The sequence below is a fragment of the Tyto alba genome, unplaced genomic scaffold (assembly GCF_018691265.1).
Source record: "Tyto alba isolate M040663 unplaced genomic scaffold, T.alba_DEE_v4.0 Super-Scaffold_41, whole genome shotgun sequence".
NCBI classification, from domain to species: domain Eukaryota; kingdom Metazoa; phylum Chordata; class Aves; order Strigiformes; family Tytonidae; genus Tyto; species Tyto alba.
Genome location: NW_024881317.1, coordinates 14,663,905 through 14,684,529, shown reverse-complemented (window position 1 = coordinate 14,684,529; position 20,625 = coordinate 14,663,905). Strand labels below are relative to the sequence as shown.

Below are 20,625 nucleotides of genomic sequence, written 5' to 3'. Positions count from 1 at the left end.
TTCTTCAGGGAAATCCTGTTTGACAATGAATTTTCACCCTTTCTCTTGCAAAGAAAGTAACAGATATATTTTATACTCATAACATGGCTCAGAAATTAACTGATGCTTTCATCCTTAAATTGTATATTGTTATTCTAAAAGAAAGCAGACATTTGGTGTTGGATTAAACTGCTTGATCTTGAAAGATGCCAAACCTCCTCAAATCCTTTTCTTCAAAATGGCACTGTGCAGGACTGAGTCACAGATCTCACTTACAATAAAGTGAAGAATAAGGGCATAAACAGATTCAGAAGATTGCTTGCTTAAGAGACTGCAGTCAAAAAAAAAAAATCAAGATCTCTAGAAGTTGAGTACAGTGAAAATGCCTTTGGATGTTCTCTCTCTGCCTCAAGTTATGAGGTGCTTTATTGTTAATAGATAGGCTCCTGAAGGAAGTTTGTTAAATTGCATGTCATTAACTGGCATTACGCTAACAGGGTGTACTGTGGGTAATACTCTGAATACAGATAATAATTTCCTATTATAGGGGCCTAACTAAAGTTCTTGCAAGGGATGTGAGCTGCTATTATGATACTAGTTTCCAAATGAAAGATTTAAATAAACATGACCTTTACATACTCCCCAGAACATTTTTCGCATTTAGCTAAAGGACAAGGCCTAGGCTCTACTTTACTGTATGATAACCTATTAGCTCACAGATAAGTTCTTATTCTGCAAAAGTTGAAAGTAATTTTTGAGCTTTAAGAAAAGAGTTTGCAGTTTCATTTTTATCCATATTGACCAAACCTAATTAAAGATATAAACCCAATATATGGGAAGAATGCATTCCTTGTTCTAGGTGCTGAAAAAAACCCCAATGTACAAAGGGGATTATTCTCAAGATTTTGAAAAAGTAAAGCTTAGCCTACAGTCTCTAAGAGAGAGATATCAATAAATTCCTCTATACTAATAAATATGAGACAACAGTATTAGATATTCTTCTTGTTGAAACTCCTTTAATCAGAAAAGAATTCAGAACGTTCTTTCATAATGGTCTGGCTCTAAATTGCTGATATTATTGCTAGCACTTCTGTGCATAAACTTACTTTTGACATCAAAGTAGTCATGGTCATTAAAAAAAAATATAAGTAGTTGACTAACAAGCAGCTAAATTTGAAATTTTTTTTTTTTTAATCATATTTCAGTGATAGAATGTCATGGTATCGTTTACCAGGGCAGTAAGGAATGAAGGACTAGAAGCTGCCTTTATATCAATGGCCTTACGGTGGATTAATAATTTCTGTGGTATTCACTGTATTGGATAAAAGATATTAACATCTGTGACTGACCCAGTGAAGATTTTCTGTAGATCATAGAGGCCTGTTGGACCAAAGGATATTTGTAGACAAAAGAACAAGATAATGTATAAATGATATAAACTTGTCACATGGGCATCATTAATTATTCTAATTCCTACAAAGAATTTAAAAGGAACTGTTCAAATACTCCTATACTTTCTGGAACGGTCTAGTTTTGGTTAAATTATATTTCTTATCTTTTACCCACTAGCACATTTTTCTCTATACTCAAACAAAAGCTCAGTGCATGCATGATACACTACATCTGAAATTTTGAAACTGCCTGTAGCATGAACAAGCTGCCTGAGACAGCAGCAAGAAGTTTTTCCCTATAGTTGATCAGTTCTACTTCATAGTTTTGAGTCAGTCTTGTATGAACCTGTTTTCATTGACTCTCTTTAGATATAATACAAAATACAGTGATGTGTTAGGTTCACACACAAATACTTAATCAAATAAGCTGTCATCCTAAACAATCAATTGGCTTCATTTAATTTCTGCCAGTGATTAGACAACAGAAATCTAATTATTCTAGAGTTTTACCAAGTCAGGACTCACTCACTAGGGAACTGAGTTTTTTATTTATTTGTAGATAAACTGGGAGCTTGTAAATTCATTAGTTCAAAATGTCACCCAAAACCCAACAGAATATGAAAGGGAGAAAAGCATAAGTACATTTTCAGTGCAAGGAGAATGCAGTGGCCTTTGGTAAAACATAAAAATGGAACCATGTAAGTTAATAAAAATAATTATGAGACAGCCACACTGTCTGAAGATCCATAAATCCACACTTGGGTAGCAATAAGTAATATGTGCTGGAGTGGAAAACTGGAATTGGAGATCTAAAATTGTATATGAATACTAGGAGAAAACTCCAGTATTATAGAAGTAATTATAGGACTGAATTTACAGCTTTTTCTGGTCCTCAGTATATTAAAATGCTACTAAAGAAATACCTAGTACTTTCTCTGAAAATGAAAGTTGGATTAAAAGAGTCTTAATATGAGCTAAAAATACCATATTAAGAAACAAAAAAAAAATAAGCCAAATCCCTCCATAGAAGAAAACCTGCTATCCTGGCCAATTCAAAAGGCTGTCAGAAAATGTTGGGGTAGACTAAGCTATATTACAGGAATATATTCACTCAAATTTTGACACAGTATGTGCTCAAATGAGTATACATATTCATATAATGAAAATTTTGAAATTATGTTTGTTAATCATATTTCTATTGTAAAGACATGAATTAATCACACATTAGGATATATTGACAGATATTCATAGATTCTGGCTGAGGTAGCAAAACAGGGTTTGGGAATACAGATTTGAGTCTCCTCCTGCCTTCTGATCAGAAATTTGTTGAATACTTCATCCCCAGGTGCAAGACAAAGCAGACCAACAAATATTCTAAATTGTGCTAACAGGTCTCTGGAGCCATTGCAGCTTTTGGAAGAAATAAAGTTGCTTGCACAGAAGTTTTGACCTCATTTCTTTTTCCCATGATGCCTCTTGTCACATTACAGGGAGCTGATGCTAGCCAACCAAACGAACATTATGCTAGCCTTGGGCAATGTGGCCCCAAAGCACTACAATTTCAACTTGGAAACTTTCTTCCTTTATTTTTTTTTTCTATATTTTGGAAAAAAACAAACAAGCAACACCCACCACCACTTCCTGCACTAAAATTATTTCCTAAGGCCCAAACGAAAAAAAGTTATTAAAAACCAAGCATCAGCAAAACAGCATTAAAACTACATTTGTTGATATTCTTGAACTTCACACCAGAGCAAATCAGTAGTAACACTAATGAAGACAGAGTATTCACAGTGCTGCAAAAATTGTCTGGAAGGAGAATCTGGTCTCAGTATTTACAGGGAAGAGAAAAATATGAACATCCTTCTCAAAATTAATGCTCCCTTAGCAGAACTGTTGCAATATCATAAAACCAAGGACTCATTCCGAATTCCCTCTACTATCCTTGAAGCCTATGTAAACGGTTTCCTCAGTATCAACATGGTCATAATGAAAAGAGGCCAACAAGAGAAAGAAAAAAACCAATTTGCATAAAGCTTGTGAGAATTTCTAAGGTGGGGAGAGGAAGTTCTGCAAGAAAAATTCATTTTCAAAAACAGGATATAGACCTTCCTAGAACCAGATGAGGTAATAACATACTATGCTTAGTTTACCTTTGACAATATGCATCTCTGTGGTTGTCATTATCATAGGATCATAGCATCTAATCAAAATAAGAATATAAACCTCCCAGAGCAGAAAGAGATAAAACAGATTAAAAGCAATGCTGAAACATCAGTGACACCCTAATGAAGGTGGTGAGACTGTATCTTAACCACACCCCACCCCACCCACCCCCCTTCCCCCCCCCAAAAAAAAACACCTTAATTTCTCTTTTAGATTCAGATATTTCTGTAGCTGTGAACTTTCAGCATGCTGTATCATCATGGAATCATGGCCAAACAGTTTTACTACATTTCCACCTCTGATTAATTAATGATTTCTGCAGATAGGGTATCACATGGATTTAGAAATACATACACAGGAATACATAATTGACTATTCCCAGCCCATATATGTTTCAGTCTGGATATCATCCAAATTAAAACTTCTTTAATGACAGTCAAGACAATTTATTTCTGCACCGCATGCTGGATCAGAAAGTCTTTCATAAGACAGTTAAACATAAACCAAGGAGAGTTAAATCAATATGAAAAGTGCAGAAAAGATTTGGAATCTGGGAGGCTGAGTTCTTTATGGGTGTGGATGACAACTAGAGCACACTTCATCTAAGAGTTAAGAGAAAGGATGAAATAGAAGTAGAGAAATCAGCAAAACAGAGACATTGGATCTGAAGCCAGAGAAGCAGGAACAAAAACTTGAAAATAAAGAGGACAAATTTAATTGGATTTGGTATTAGCTAGTAAGCAGATGAAAAGAGTTTCGAGCCTCTCAGGGCAAAACTAGACACATCATTCTTGATTGTAAAATTTCAAACAGTGATTCTTGAAAAGCTAAGCAAGGAGTAAGCAGTTCTACTAACTTGTAGTTATTGCTGAAGTTTGACAGATATGCAAGGAGAGGTAAGAATCTAATTCAAATTATTTCTGTAATTAGGATTTTTTTTTAAAGTACAATCTTTAGGATTTTAATCTAATTATCCTAATGCATCAAATCCATATTGACACAGTTTTTTGCACAGAAAATTCCCAAATTAAAATCATCTGGTTTTGTTTGTAGAGTTCCTTGTAGTTAAAAGAGAAAAATATGGTATTCCCTTTCATATCTTCGTTGAGTGGGTAAAACACTTATCTTGAGTATAGGAGAGTTTATTTTAACCCTTAAGAGTATTACCACTTTCCAAGCACTATCCTAACTCTTATCCTCTAAATCTAGGAGACAGTCTTTCTCCCATACCTCCTTGTGATGCACCTGCACCATTCTGTAAGAAAGGGAGAGGGATTCATAGTGTATTTATGCATTTCCTTTCTATTTTCACATAAACAGTCTTTGGTGCAGGGTTTTGATATTAGAATTTTCTTTTCAAGAACATAAAGATCAAGGTAGACTTAAATTACAACTTCCAGACATATCTACAAATCTCAGCAAAAGCATGATAGAAATAAAATAACATTTCTGGGGTTGTGAAAAGTAAATGTACAAAACCTAAGAGATAAAGCCAGAAACTCAGATTCTCAGGGCTCTTTGTTACTCAGGAGCAATTCTATCAGCAGTGAATAAAACTCACCACATGTATAAGGCATCCTTATGCCACAAAGGGCTACTTCTGACATGCAATGTCTATAAAATCACTTCCATCTATTATTCTTCTCTATAACACAAAATATTACTAAAATTGAGGTTCTTACTGGACTCCCACTGATCATTAAGGAGTAGCATATAGCAAGGAAAAAAGAATCCAAATTCAAGAATGACTAATAGTCTTTTCCTGGGAGAAAAAGTTATGTCTGAATTAAGAATGCTGATGGTGTTACCAAAGAAAGAAAAGGACATGGCCTTTGAGGGAACAGCAAGAATGACAGAACCAAGACAGAGAAGTATATAATATAAAGATATTTTATTATGACATTAGTGGGGTAATTTATGCTCAGTCAGTAATTTGCCATAACTCACACCTCTGTGTCTATAAATAGCTTAGTTTTCTACTTAATCTGTACCTCCTCCTCCAATCTTTTCATTATGATTTTCAGCTCAAGTGCAGCTTAGCAGAAACATCTAGATCTGATTTTTTCCCTGTGTATTTGTACAATATCACAAATATTTGCTTAAAAGTTATATATGGTCAAGAAATGTCCATTTCGTTCTTTCTTTTTTTTAAAAAAATGTATTACTAAAACTCATTCCAATTATCATCTACAAAATATTAATGACATGAAATATTTTGGTTTTAAATGAGCTTCACCATCTCTTCTGACAATACTAGGGCAGTAATGTAGCTACAATCAAGAAGTTTATGTATTCTACCAGCTGGTTCTGCAACTTGTCCTCAACTTTTTTAATTGCTGAAGTACAAGAATGTCAGAGAGTCCTTACATGTATGTACTTATTCACCTGAATACTTTTAAGAGATTAAAGAAACAAACCAGACTTCAGGGAAGAACTGCAATTTTGAAACTGCTGTTTAAAAAGGAAACTATCTGTTTTCTTTTGTGCAATGAATCATTGACCAGATGAACTCGTATAAGAAAATAATACTTCCTGCCTCTTCTTTTTCCAGCATTCAATAAGTGCATAGTAAAGATCATAGAAAAAAAATGAGACACCAAGGACTTCTTATGCCTTCTTATTACTGGGAATTTATGTTACTTCCACTGAAGTATCGTGTTGTTCTTTAGTTGCCTGTATCTGGGACAAAATGCCAATGTAAACAAAGTCTAAGTTTCACCTACCTTACGTATTTAAGGCAGCACTATCACATACTGAAGAAAAATATGCGACTTTTACCTCAAACACACAGTTACTCAGGACTAAAGTCCTTCACTAAATAATTCCAGAATGTTTTTTCTTTATTATCATCAAATGTAAGCATCCTTTTCTTTATTATTATAATGAGTAATTTTAATGAAGGATGTCTAGTACTCTCAGTATACAAAATGCTGGAAAGTGAGATGTGATTTCCTTACTCAGACCTTGTCAGATGAAGTACAAAATGCTTTATCAGGGAGTGGAAAATCAGCCATGCAATCTACCAGCAAACTGTACCAAAAAAAAAAATTGTTTTGTTATTTGAAAAAAAATAAATTCCAGCTGAACCAGACAAGAATTCTTACCTGATCTGAAAAAATGGGAGGAAACCCAAACATGAATACCATATAGAGCTATATTAGTGATTATCAGTTGAAGCATTACCAAAAAGAAACAAACCCCAAATTTGTTACTCCTAGTCTTTAACTATTTTGAAATACAAATAACACATTTATTAAAACCTTTGCTGAAACAAGAGAGGTTCCAAGGATCAGAGATATGTTGACTGGGGGAAGGCTGAGACTAGTTATTGGCTAATATTTCAGTTTCAAAAAACTAGGAAGATATCAATATCTGAAAGTACTCTCTCACTTCAGTAATATTGATAGAATACATACTCTGTAGAGAAGACAACTGTGGTAAACCTGCTAGATACAGTCTGGCATCTAGAGTGTTTCTAGTTAGCTATGTCCTAAAAATCCCATTATATTGTTTACACTCAGCATCCACAAGTTTAACAGTGATTTTAGGTTAATATGCATCAAAACCCCCTTCCAATTGCCTTTTGATTACCAGTAGATATTTTAACAGATCAGCTTATAAATGACATTGAAAGAAACCATAAGGCAAGATGTTTCCAGGTTATTTCATCATAAAATGGTACCCTTCTCTATAAGAATCTAGTGAAATTATGATATACCCTGTTTTCTGCATGAGAAATTAATGTGTTCCTTATGGCAACAGTCAACTATAATCCAAGGAATTATCTGAAGCAGTTGCTTTACCTGCAGGACATTGAGTCTTATGTTGTTTATTAGTCAGTGTTCTGTATTTCAACATGAATTAGCATGTTCTTGAATTATTTTTCTAGAAGAAAAACTATACATGTCTTCTACTTCTGCAGTACTTTACATGAACCATGTAGCACCACTAATTGCTCTCCTCATATTCCTGATGTGATTAAGCATAGTTATAGGCAAAACAGTTCTCAACAAGAAAGAAAAAGAAAAAGGAAAAAAAAACCCAACATGTTCCAGCAATCAACAAACCAAAACATCCAACCCATCACTAAAATCTCAGATCCATGTTTTAATTTTTTTGAGGGAAAGAATAATTCTTTCCACAGTTGCAGCATTGCTTTCATTTTTCAGAATTGTTCTCCAGTTATACTCCACTAAGGCTATATCAATTCTCAATTTATGAGGGACTTGTGAACCTTTTATCAAACTTCTAATCCATCTGGGTCCAATGGTTACCTCTTTGGATAATTTGGGATAAACAGTGACTCTTTCTTTCTTTTTGAAAATTAAAGGGAAGCAGGGAGAAAAGCAGCTTTGGCAAGGGTTTGGCTGGAACAGGTAGCAGTGGCCTTGCAGTGGTTTGAGATGTCAGGATTGCTGAGGTGTGGGGTTCAAAGGAAGAGAATGACAACAAAGAACGTATTTTTTAACTTGGGAGGAACCAATAGTATGAAAGGATGTGATGAAGGAGCTTAGAGCAGATATGAGCCTGTGTTTGGTGAGAAGACAGAAGAAAAATGCATGAACAAGGTAATATGCTAAAGAAGGGCTACATCAATAATTCTGATCACTCCCATTTAGGCTGAAGACTGGTAGTCTGTGGATACAGGCACATACAGAAGGCTAAAGGTAATAGTCACTGGACTCCTACATATATCAGGAGGGGTGGGCGGGAAGCAACTGAAGAGGGTCTGTAGGCAAATTATTTCCATGTTAATCCTGGTAGTAGACTGGGCATAGCATTTTATATTTTTTAAAACATTTTAAGATACTGTTAATTAGTTTTTTCCCCAATATAAATATTTAGTTAGAAGCACTATATAAAGGAAAGAAATTACAGAACTAAATAAAAAAAATAATAATTTCGAGTACACAGACAAAAACTAAAAGGTAACAGTACAGAAGTGGATTGATGCACAATATGAACACATAGGTGAACAATATCCAGTAGAGACATGGAAAAGATGACCCACCAAATTCTCATATTTCACAGACAGATAAACAATAAATGTACACCTGCCTGGGAAGATACATTTCAGCTTTAAGTGGGGTAGAAACCACTGGGAGACCCAATGGGAAAATACAGCTCCATTAATACATATATGCGCTGAAAATACACATCTCAATCTTATTCGTGCAGAACTGCGTACTTTTTCTTGCATCTTTACTGAAACAGCCTGAACTTTGGGGATATGAACTAAAAATTCTCCTATGCACAAATTGTCTGTACAAGAAATTAAATCTTTCTAATAACATTTAAGACAACCATAAGAAGTACACACAGATTTCTGGCTGTCAGCTGGAAGTAAAGATTAATATGTGGATCTGGATTGTGAGATCAAATTTTGTTGAACAACAGGAGAATAGTTACATTACTAGAATTAACAAACCGGGCAATATTGCTGTACTGACAGTGAAATATTAGTCTTTGTGTATAGTCTTTGGAACATTAAACACCACAGCCATAGACAAATTGTTCATGATATGTAGGTTATATATTAAATTGTCTACTTCCCTCCCTACCTCCAATAATAACAACCCAACAGCAGTCTGACATGAAAGATAATGAAGTTGAAGGCACACAAGTTATCATTCAAGTCAAGAAAAAAAAAAAGTAACGTTGACTATTTTTTTGGTGTGCTTCTGAAGATATTCTGCATAACAATTATCTATTTGAATTTGTCAGAGAATCCAAGAAAAATAAATTTGTTTTACCATTGAGAACATGCCACTGAAGGAAAGGAGTAAGCATCTGGATGCAGCATCATCTGTGTACCATTAGCAAATTTCAGAATGAATTAGGCCATGTGGTAATATGTCATCAGGCAAGCAGTGAATTAATACAGAAGTAGTGTTTGGGAAAAGTAAAACAGTACTAGCCTAGATCCATATACATGATGAAAAACCCAGCTGATCTCCGTGTTCTTTACAAAAATACTGAAAGGATGGATTCTAAAGTGTCTCATCTTCAGTAAAATGAAGAAAAATAAAATGAAGAAAATATTTGATACTGGCATGGAAAAAAATAGGAAAGGTGGAGCTTTTGTCTTTTAACAAAGTAGCATAAGCCCCAGGAAAACTCTATTTGGTCTTTGTCTTTTCTTTCTAGTCCTGGCTTTTCTCTCATTCCATGCAGGTAAGTGGAGATCATTGCAGAGAATGAAGTGTTACAGTCTGTGCCATGGACCTGGGATATGCTGGTGCATATACAGTGGGTTCACAGCATTGTGTTGTGAGAGAGAGGAGAGAGTAAGGTAGAAGAGAGGCAACTGAGATATTTCTATATAGATAAACTGAGGTAATCAAGGGTTGTGAGAGGAAGAATCTTCCCTCATTTTGAACAGCAATGCCTTTTGGGGAGCGTAAGAGGGAAAAGGAGTCATAGCTAAGGCTGCAACCAGCAATGCTGGCAGTGAGGAGGGCTGAGGGATCTTAGAATTTAGGATTAGTTTTTGCATGCAGGAGTAGAATAGAAAGTGTGATTAAACCAGAGCCACAACAATCTTTGAGATGTCAGGATTCTTCAGCTGAATTAAAAGTTAAATGAAAATTGCATCACTGTTTTCAGGGAGGCCTAGTGAAACAGAGGCTTGCACAAAGATACTTCAGTCAGCAAAGGGAATAAAGGCCCGGTGTAAACTTTGTCAGCAAAAGTAGTAAGGTTTAATCTAAAAACATAAGCTAGTATTGAGCTACTGTCAATCATTTGAAGTAGTCTTATGCAGTGGCTACAGGATGTCTGTACAAGGGATTGACACATCTTATTCTCAGAGAATTCCATATTTGAATTTATTCATCTGTGAATGGAAGAGATGGCATAAAAAGAGCAACTTCTGTCTGTATAATCCTTGTCAGTGGCAAAAGGTCTTCTTACATCTATCTGATTGTTTTTTGTGTGCAACCCATTAAAAAGTAAGAATTCTACATACTCTTGTACACTACTTTTCTAAGTCCTATACTATTAGGAAACTGTCATTAAGTAATTGGCTAAGGAAAGTATTGCATACAGCAAAACTGTATGGTCACATGCAGCTTCCTACATGCATAGGTATCAATACTTAATTGTCAGTGCCTTCATTCACAGAGTCTGTTTACAAAATGCTATTCCTAAACTACATAATAACTAGATGTTAAACTATTTCTCTTCTGGTTTTGCAGTTTGTAAGCAATATGACAGAATGAGCTTTTTCTTATTAAGCTTACTCATATGAGAGGAAAACAATAAAAGGTAACAGAGCAAGAAGTAGTAGATTACTTAAAGAAGGGGAGATAAGGAAAAAATCATATGAAATTGAAAATCTTCCTTAGGATTTCGGTTCTGTTAAGAAATAACTCTCTAGTTTAAGCAATGAAAGCCCAACCATGTTCAGTGATCAAAATTTGGTCATTAAAAAACACAGATGCTAAATCCAAGACAACTTTGGACTAGCTTTACTTTTGGTCTCAGATTTCTGATTTTTCTAGAGAAAAAAAAAAAAAAAAACCAAACCAACACATTTCTTCTTTAGAAATACAGCACTGAATGTAATAAAAAAGTCTGCACTGAACAGGACCTATAAAGGTATCTAAGAATGTTAGTTTCTACACTGTATTTCAATAATTTGAACTAATTTTGATGTTAAATATTGTTCTCTTACTAGTTCTGAAAACTGCAGTGACCTATATGCCAAACTTCTCAAAAACAGTTGTTGAAAGTTATGAACAGCTTTTTTTTTTTTTTTTTAAGACATAAACCCCAAAGTTTTGTGCCAAGCTTGAACACATATCTTGTGAGTATGATCATTCTTAGTTTCAGTAGACCACAGCTTACCATGTAGTTTTTAAGACATCAGATTCCTGCTTCTCAGTGGTGAGATTCGTTACTATTAGTGGTGCATCAAATCATAAATTACTCAAACTTGAAGCCATCAAAACCTATGACTAAAAATGAATTGGCATTGCATAACACAAAAGAGAAAAGAAGGATATACTTTCTTTGTTAATATGGCAAAGACAATTTGAGGCAAATATTGGAAGCTGCCTCAGTGATGCCTTCTGGTCCTGATACATATTAATTTTTTCAAAAGACACCAAATATAAATTGTCATATACCAAGTCAAAAGGTTATTGTCATAATTTGCTAGCACAGTTTCAATGGATCTGATGAAAGCCTTCAATGAATCCAACAGAAGAATAATGTGAAAATGATCATAGAGAGTTTTGGTAAATGTTTTTGTGTCTAATGCGTTGCTGAAAAAGTATTCAAATCAGTAATCTAATCAAGAGAAACAAAGTTCCTTCAGATGTGTTAGTTTCATGTTGACAAAAAATATCATTCAAACAGAAATACTAATGTTTTGCATTTGGAAATCAGGAAAGAAAATTCACACCACTTACATGGTTCTATTTTTAAAATGTAAAATGTAAAAATGTACTTAGAAAATCCCATTCAAAAAAGGACTGGTTCTTTTGGGATAGTAAGAAATAGTACTGATCAATATACAAGGCAAAAGTTTTTATAATTTTTGTCCTGAGATACTTTCCACCTTTTTGACCTTATGAGAAAACTGCAGCTGATCGAAGTAAAAGCAATGTGTGGTTTTCAGGCCAAGAGAAGAATACTGTAATTTTATTCCAATGTCAAAAATCATGTTAATAAATATCCCACGTCAATTATCTCTTACAATATTTAAAATGTTTAATGTAGCAATTAATTCTGCACAATGCCACATTTTTACAGCAAAATTTCCTCACACTTTTACAGCAATCCTGAAGTTTCTATGAGCTGAAAAAGGAAGAAATCCAAAACTTTGAGGTATGACAAACTATATGGAAACTACCTAAGCCACTGAAAAGATGGAGAGTGCTCCAAAATTTGTTTAAGGTTTATCAATAAGTACAAATGTTACTCTAAATATACCATCCACAGCATCATCTGAATTATATTAAGCAAATTAGTAAAATACCATTACTATTTTTTAGGGGAAAAAAACCCCAAAACACAGGAATCTAAACGGGAAAACTTCATGGTATCTAAAATCTCTTGTATAGCCTTGAAGATGTACAAATGAAAAGGTGGAAGATAAATTAGATAATTTGATCCCATCACATTGTCTTTGTAACAAAGCGTAACTATAGCAAACTGCTTATTATAGCACACCAGCAAGAGTGTAATATCCCTTTTAAACAGTTAACTAATATAACCGATAAATTTTACCAGTGGATTTTACTGTTTTTCCTTTCCAAACTGAATAATAAAAAAGTATTCAAAATAGGAAAAAGAGTTTTTCTGGAAAGGAAGGAACTCCTAGAACTGAAAGTAAGATAATTCTATCTAGAGACAACCAAACAAAATATACAGGTTTCTGCCACATTCTCTCTGAGCAACTGCAAGATCTTTTTCCCTTGACCCTTCAGATTTCAAATATTAGACTGATATTATTATATTACTACACATTTACTAAAATGAAGGCAAAATCAAACTACAGCTTCAAAGGCCAGTTATTTTGTATGCAAAGACGTAAAAAATTTTGTCATCCAGTTGACCTGTGTAACTGAATTGTATTGATTTCTTAAAAATTAGGGACTTAAAAAAATTAAAAGGAGAAGACATATACAATGAAACCGACTATCTTCCTTTCAAAATAATTCAATTTCTTTCAAGAATAAAACTTAGAAAAAATACTGTAAAATTACAAGACTAATTTACAGACATAAATAATGAAATTCACAGTCATGTTGGTACTTACCCACTAAATGCCTGGACTGCATAAAGCCTGGAAGTATCCAAGGAACTTCCACTTACTATCCGAGCCTTTAATAAAGACCAGAAAAAGTACACTTACTCAGTTGCTCTTAGTAAGTCTTAGAATTTAGCTGCATCAAACATATAACACCTAATATGAAATGTTTAGCAGGGTCAGCTCCAGGCCAAAGCTAGAGTCACTATTGCTTTGGAGTACATTTTTGTAGCATTCAGCATTTAGTGAAACACACTGTAAGAACTCATGGGAAGACAAGATATTGCTTCCCAAATACTGTTCTTCAAGTCCTATAGTGTATGCAGTATAGATGATAACTAGAGGCAAAAATCCCAGATAGCATGTTTGACAGTAGCAGACCCCTGGGTTGGCAATTATGATAAACACAACAGTGAGGGTTATCCTGTTTATAAATGCAACATATTTGCAATACACTCAAAGGAGAACAAAAGAGTGGAAAGCTGGGAATAACATGCAGATTTCACAACTAAAATGAGGGAACCAAACCGGTCAAATAAGTCACAAACAAACATCGACACAACACATGATCCCTATAGTAAATACGTGATTTTAAACCTTTTCATCCACAGAACTGCTATCTGAAAGAGAATTGGGAAGAAGGGGAATACATGTTAGACAAAACAGTATCTGAGAAAATATTTTATGCTACAAAAAACTGTCACTGTTTTAATCTGCTAATGCAGAGCAGAATCTAAGTAACATTTGCGCTTAACTTTATCACTGCAACAAGAACACTGTTACTAAATTTTAAACAAGCACAAAGATGTTTTCAGTAGATAAGAACCCCTGCCACTTATGCAGGTCTGTGTAGATACCATATAATTCATATACTGCATCCTATCTCCACATGTTTTATAGATTTTTAAATTAAAATTATATATTTAAACCCCAAAATAGTAATGAATATATATTTAATACAGTTGTAAGTGTTCAAAAAAATAATGCTCTATTTTCAAGGATGTTTCTACTAAGGAAATTTAACAAACCTCCAAACCTCCTGCACTCTAACTATTCTATTCTATCACAGATATATAATGACAGAAATTACCCCCCAAATGCCAATAGAACTACAATTGTGAAAGTATATGATATATACAGATAAAACACTACCAATTGCTTAATGCAAAACTGTGATGTAGTCACATTTACTATCAGAAAATATTTGCTGACAGCAAAAGCTACCCTTATTGTCTTTTCAATTTACAAATGCAAGTACATTTAAAGTTGTTGTTTTTATATACTATTGCACCACTAAGTGGATCTTTTTTTTTTTTTTGACACTTTATAGTACAGTGCATACATGAAACTGCATTGTTTTAATTGTCACCTTACTGATCTTTCCATTTTTCCTCCCCAAATGGAGTACATATTCTAGAGGCCCTTTAAATAGTTCAGGTATTTTTAAGATGTTCAGAAATATCCCACACTACATACATTACAAAATGATCATTTATACCTTAAACACGTGCCATGTTTAATTTTTAAACAAATTCATCTACAAGAAAATAGCACATTCAAACACATATATGAAAAATATATTAGCAAGTGTAAAGGTGCATACAGTCTAGTAGTGACAACCCAGGGAACTAAAGCCTCCTTTGTGCCACTAATATTAGGTGCTACTTATGTGATCAAAACAAAGAACAGGCATAAGAATGGGCAGAATAGAAACAGAAATGTTTTTGTCTGACAACATCAGGTATGATTGGCTACTCTTTCTCCACAAGCATATAAAGAAGATTTGGTTGACCATATGATCCTACTTTCCTACAACAAAATTATTACAGCAGGGTAAGAGCAGAGCCAGGAGTAACTAGATGACTGTATCTGAGCTGCCTATGAAATAAGAGGAATAGTTCAAAGTGCTGGAGCAGCATCTGGACAGGTGAATGTAAGAGAGGCAAGAGAGAGTATACCAACAGGACTCTAAGTAGGAGAGACTGAGACTGAATTAATTCTCAAACTTGTAAAAGTCCAAAAGGTGAAGAAAAATTTGGGGACTGAGGGAAGTTTTAGACAGGACATCACTTGTAAGGTAAGAAGCCTCACCATAATCTGTTCATGCAACCTACACATTCTTTCTAGAATATCTAACCATAATAATTTTTGTAATACTGCCATTTAAAAAAGCATAATAAAACTCAGTATTATTTATGTGGAATGCAATTTTTAAATTTCAGTTACTTTGCTACCAGCTGCCTAAAGAATCATATGAATTATATTTTTAATTCAGTTGTTCAGAAAGTTATATTAGTAAATACAAAATTGTTGAGACTTGTCTTCCACATTAAATGGAATTTTGTATTGCAGAGTATGAGAAATGGACATATGAAATTTTCTTTACCTCTCCTGGGTTTCAGCCAGCTTCATCTAATTTCACTACACTTCCTTTCTTTACTGGAACCTAATTTTGCCTAAATTTAGGAAGGAGAGCGACAATCAAAAATTAGGAAGGGAAAAAAGGTATTATGTTTTTGGTTTAACTTGTGGGTTTTTTTGCAGTTGCTACTTTAAAATACAAAACAAAACAAAACTGAACTTAATGCACCAGTCTAATGGACTCTTTTCTCAATAGAAATTGCATAAAGCACATAACTGATGTGAATTTCCCAAAACCAGATTTTGAGAGCATCTCTTTTTTTTTGTAACAAATGACTATGTTCAGAGACAAAATTAGTTTGAAAACTTTATTGCTTTTTCTGAACTCACCATGAGTGAAATTATCTGAACTATGGAAGTGTTCTCCGTGTGTATGAGATCACCAAATCAGGAAGTGTACAGTCACCAAGCAATTCACTTTAGTAGTCATTAGGCTACCAGAATAGACAGCAACATTCCTTGATGTAGATAAGAAGTGAACTATGATTATGTAAGAGACCACTGAATGTATTTTCAAATCCGGGATACAAGGCTAGACATCTCACATTATATTGCTGAGTAACATGTATTTACTTAAAAGAGCTTATCTTCATATAACTCATTTCTGTCACCCACACATTCTATGGCAAGCAACTAACATAAAAAAGTTATGAATGTACTAAGAACAGTATAAATGCTGGTTCATTTAGTTAACCCTACAGGATACTTTTTATTTTATTTCAATTAGTTTGTTCCTCCTTAGGTTTTTATTTTATGTGAAAATTCAGTACATTACAAAATACCAGTATAGTCTTCATGCTATGCCTCTACACCATATGCCATTTTAGATAACCAGAGGGGTGTTTTACTGGGATTATAGGAAAAATCCATGGAGTGACATTGCTCTATAATTGTTCCTATTTCATCTCAGTGCACTCCATATCTATATCTGGAATTATGAAGAGTAGAATGGTCATCTAGGTACTTAGTACTGAAAATTATATTTACAAATGTCAAATATTGAAGGCAAAATTTCAAATTCAAACATAGTTAGGTAACTGGTAAAGAAAGGAAAAAACTGATTTAACTTAGTTAAGGATACTGTAGTGGTACAAGGTTTCTGTTGTTTATTTACATTTATATAATTATAACAATTAATACAAAGAAGAAGAAAAAGTAGCATCTCATTAATTACAGCAATGAAAGCATGATGATGAGCTATCATATCACATTTCTCCAAATAAGCTCATTTTCTATGCAGAATTCTTGAGTTGATGATAGAATGCAAAAACTTTAGGAAGGAGAGGACAACCTTAAGGAATATTTAGCAAGCCATATTTTAAAATGCTCCTGCTTCACTAAAAAGTCCTCTCCTGCTTCATACCATTCTTCACCAAGTATCGCTAATCCTCCTTCTTCACTACCACTCCCTAAGCCTCCCATAAAAAGACATAAACCATGAGCTAAGCATGAAATTAAAAGTATTCACTTCAAAATTAGGCCTTAAGGTTCCATTAGAAGAAGTTCCAGATATTAAAAGGCTGTATAACACTCAACATACCCACTAAATCCTGGCTCCTGTTGAAAATAGTTCACAAATATCCACTGAGGTAAGTTAGATCCCAGATGGAGAGGAGTGGGGAGGTGCAGTGACGAAGACTTATTTGGCATACCTTCAGCCCCCTCAAATAAGCATCCAAGTTATTTTCTGTCCACATATCAGTTTAAAGGTTTTGAGAAGGCTAAGTAAAATTTCCAACAAGTGTTTATTAAAACTACATAAATATTATTCAAACTCAGTCTGAAAACAAATAGATCTTATAAAAGCTGAACTTTACAGTGATATCAGCTGTTTTCAAATTAACACATGGTCTGATTTATCAATTTTTAATAGCAATATTGCCACCTTTAACTTGCCACACAACACAGGAGTTCAGCATACAAGATAACTAGTTTCTATACACAAAATTCCTAAGGAAAAAAACCTCTAAAGGATGCTGAAAAGACAGATTCTTCCAGCATGAAAGATAAACTAGCAAGGAAGATATAGAAGTAAAAACAGACCTTTGCTTTTGTAGCTTATGATATCATCAGAAATAAAACTGGACAACAGTCTCATCAGTCAGCAGAGATCTTTATATCAAAGAGGTTCAGAAGACTTTCCCCCTCCTCCCCTCCGGTCATAAGCATCCATCAAGCCTTGTGTCATTATTCTACTTCTGCATTTTTCTGAGCAGCAGAGCATTAATCTAATACACTTCTTCTTTAATGATGGCAAAAAATTAATTCACCACCCCCCCACCATAGCACAAGAACTGTAATAAGGTCATAAAAATCTGAATTGTTAGGAAACCCTAGGATTAAAAAGCTAGTATGTATACTACCTTGATTTCCACTCCTATAAGTGTGCATAAATGTATAATGCCGTATTGGAAAAAGATTTAAAGTTCATTATTCTCTCAAAGTACCATTTTAATATTTAATTCTGCAAAACAGTTGCAAGAGCACCAAACTGACTGATAATTACGTCATTCCTGGAAGCGAGCCCTTTAGACATAATACTTGCTGGAATTAGATAATAATACAGCTGTTCCATGGAAAAAACATGTGTAAAATACACATAGTCAGAAGTAGTTTGTAGTCTGAGCTGGACAATTCTAATTGGTATTTATCACTAAGAAAGAGAAATAAAAGATGAAAACCAGGGTCAAATAAAAGCAGCACATACTAAAATAATAAATGCTGTACCCAGAAGGTAATATTATCACTACAGAACAGAATATGACAGTATGTAAGCCTAGAGGATGTTGTGTTGCTGAAACACATTCTAGGAAGATATACTATATAACGCTTGAAAGATAATATTAAAGTTAGCACATCTTAAGAGATGAGTGATGCTTGTCTGACAAACAGAAGGTCAAACTTGACTAAAGCTTGGTTGACAGGAGAAACAGAAGAATTGCTGCTAGCACTTTACTAGCAGTGATGTAGAAATATTACTAGTGGATACATTGACGGCCAAAACAAGAGGTCAGCTTGGTAAAAATAAAAACTGCATTTGTGTCTATATTAATAAACTGGTCTGCAAATCTGAAACAAGAGGATATGGTTTAAAAACATCTCTGGTGTTTAGAAATTGAGTCTCATTAGACTTCTAAAGGCTCTTCTTTTCTATTGTCTACAGCTACCAAATACTTCTAGCAACTTCTGAAACTTACCTCTAAAAGAATAAATTATTGACTGTCAAGAGAACTATTTGATTACAGAATGTGGTATGATACTAGTGCTTTTTAATTTTTGGTGGTCTTTAAAAATTACAGTCTTCTTGAAGACCAGGCTTCCTTGTTGGAATGATGGTAGGGAGTAAATTGCACTGTGCATTTTAAGCACTCTATTCTGACACCATAACGCATCAGAATGGTAAAGCATACATTATCTATAAAGGATAAAGAGGCATATTTTATCTCTTGATACAAATGATAACAATAAATGGAACCAAGTAATTAATTATAGCCCATAAAAGCAAACAGATAATTGATTATTGCAAGTCTTTCCATATCACACAGCCAATGTCACCACAAAACATTTGACTTGGACCACTTATATCATGGTCTTGCAAGCTGAAGTCCCATTGTATTTCTTCCAAAGAAATCCAAGCAAATAGCCACATGGCTTGACACCAACTGCGAGACTAGTCCCTCAGGACTCTAACAAAATGCAACCAAGGAACCTTGGTGCTTCTTACATTGAACATATGGATTTCACCAAGATATGCAAGTTGGTTTGTCATAACGGCATAGACAGAAGTGACAGTAGGGCAGGAATGTTAAATGGTTGCCTCGGGCATAGGAGTGAGCCGCTGACCATCTTGGGCAACAAAGAGTACGTGTGCAACAGCAAATAGTTTAGTGCCAAAGGAGCAGATCAGAAGGTCAAAACAGTTGGTGCTGAAGACCCAAGTGTCCACACCACAAATGTTCTTGGGAGATTTACTTCATACCAGTTCTATTTTTGGCCCTATGGACTGAAAGGCCATTAGGTGCTGAGCACATTAGGTGTGATCTTGGTAAGCATCATCTAGCTCAGTTGCATCTAGATCACACTCAGTGTCATTCCAGTGTTCAAACCAAATGTAGTGAATTGGGAAGACTGAGATTTGCTTCAAAAGTCTATCCCTGTTGTAAATAAAAGGCTAATGGTGGCAAACCTGTAAGTCATATAAATATCCTACAGTTAAAGACCAAGACCAATATATAGACATAGGATCAAGAGCAATGAAGAAGAACTTAATGTTTGAGAAACAGTCACATATTTCACAGACTAGGATATTCATAGCTGCTGTTGGTATGAAGTTGTTTCTTCTCCTGTGGAGTTGTAACCACTTCCTAGCTAAGACCTAAAGAACTATCTAAAATAGTCTCAAACACTTTAAAATTATCTCCAAAAAGCCCAAACTAGGAGGCTAAAAAATTTATATAAACCAGACTAATTTAAAGATTTACAGTAGTGGAAGAAAAAATGAGTCAACGTTTAATCACATACAGATTAAAAAGATGGCATCAGCTGGCATTGCTTACTGAGATAAGACAAAAAAATCTTATTTTCTTCTGTTGATAAGCAAACTGGCTTAACTGATATGAGAAAAAGAAAAAACCTGAAATAACACAATGTTAATTTGATTTTTGAAAATTGTTTTCCATGACATTCCTTATGTAAGAAAGATAAATAGAGTAAAGGGGCAGTTGGTAGAAAACATCGTGCAGTTCAGTTGTGATATCTGGAAGTAATTACTTTGGCAGAAGTATCATGTGGAGTAACAACCAATATCATACAGGTCAATTTCAGCCGATCTTCTCTGCAAGTTAGATGAGCTTTTCTTTTCTAGTTAACTTGTAACTTTTTATACACCATATTCTTTATCATATTATCAAG

General features: G+C 34.2%; 1 protein-coding gene across 1 annotated transcript in view; it reads right to left on the bottom strand.

The window, feature by feature from the left end:
- UNC13C (unc-13 homolog C) overlaps positions 1–20,625 on the bottom strand; it is a 212,384-nt gene that overhangs the window by 134,417 nt on the left and 57,342 nt on the right. The window contains exons 5-6 of the mRNA XM_042804059.1: positions 13,891–13,913; positions 13,303–13,367 (exon numbers count right to left, since the gene is read on the bottom strand). Coding sequence (XP_042659993.1) covers positions 13,303–13,367; positions 13,891–13,913 — 88 coding nt within the window. The remainder of the gene's footprint in view (positions 1–13,302; positions 13,368–13,890; positions 13,914–20,625) is intronic.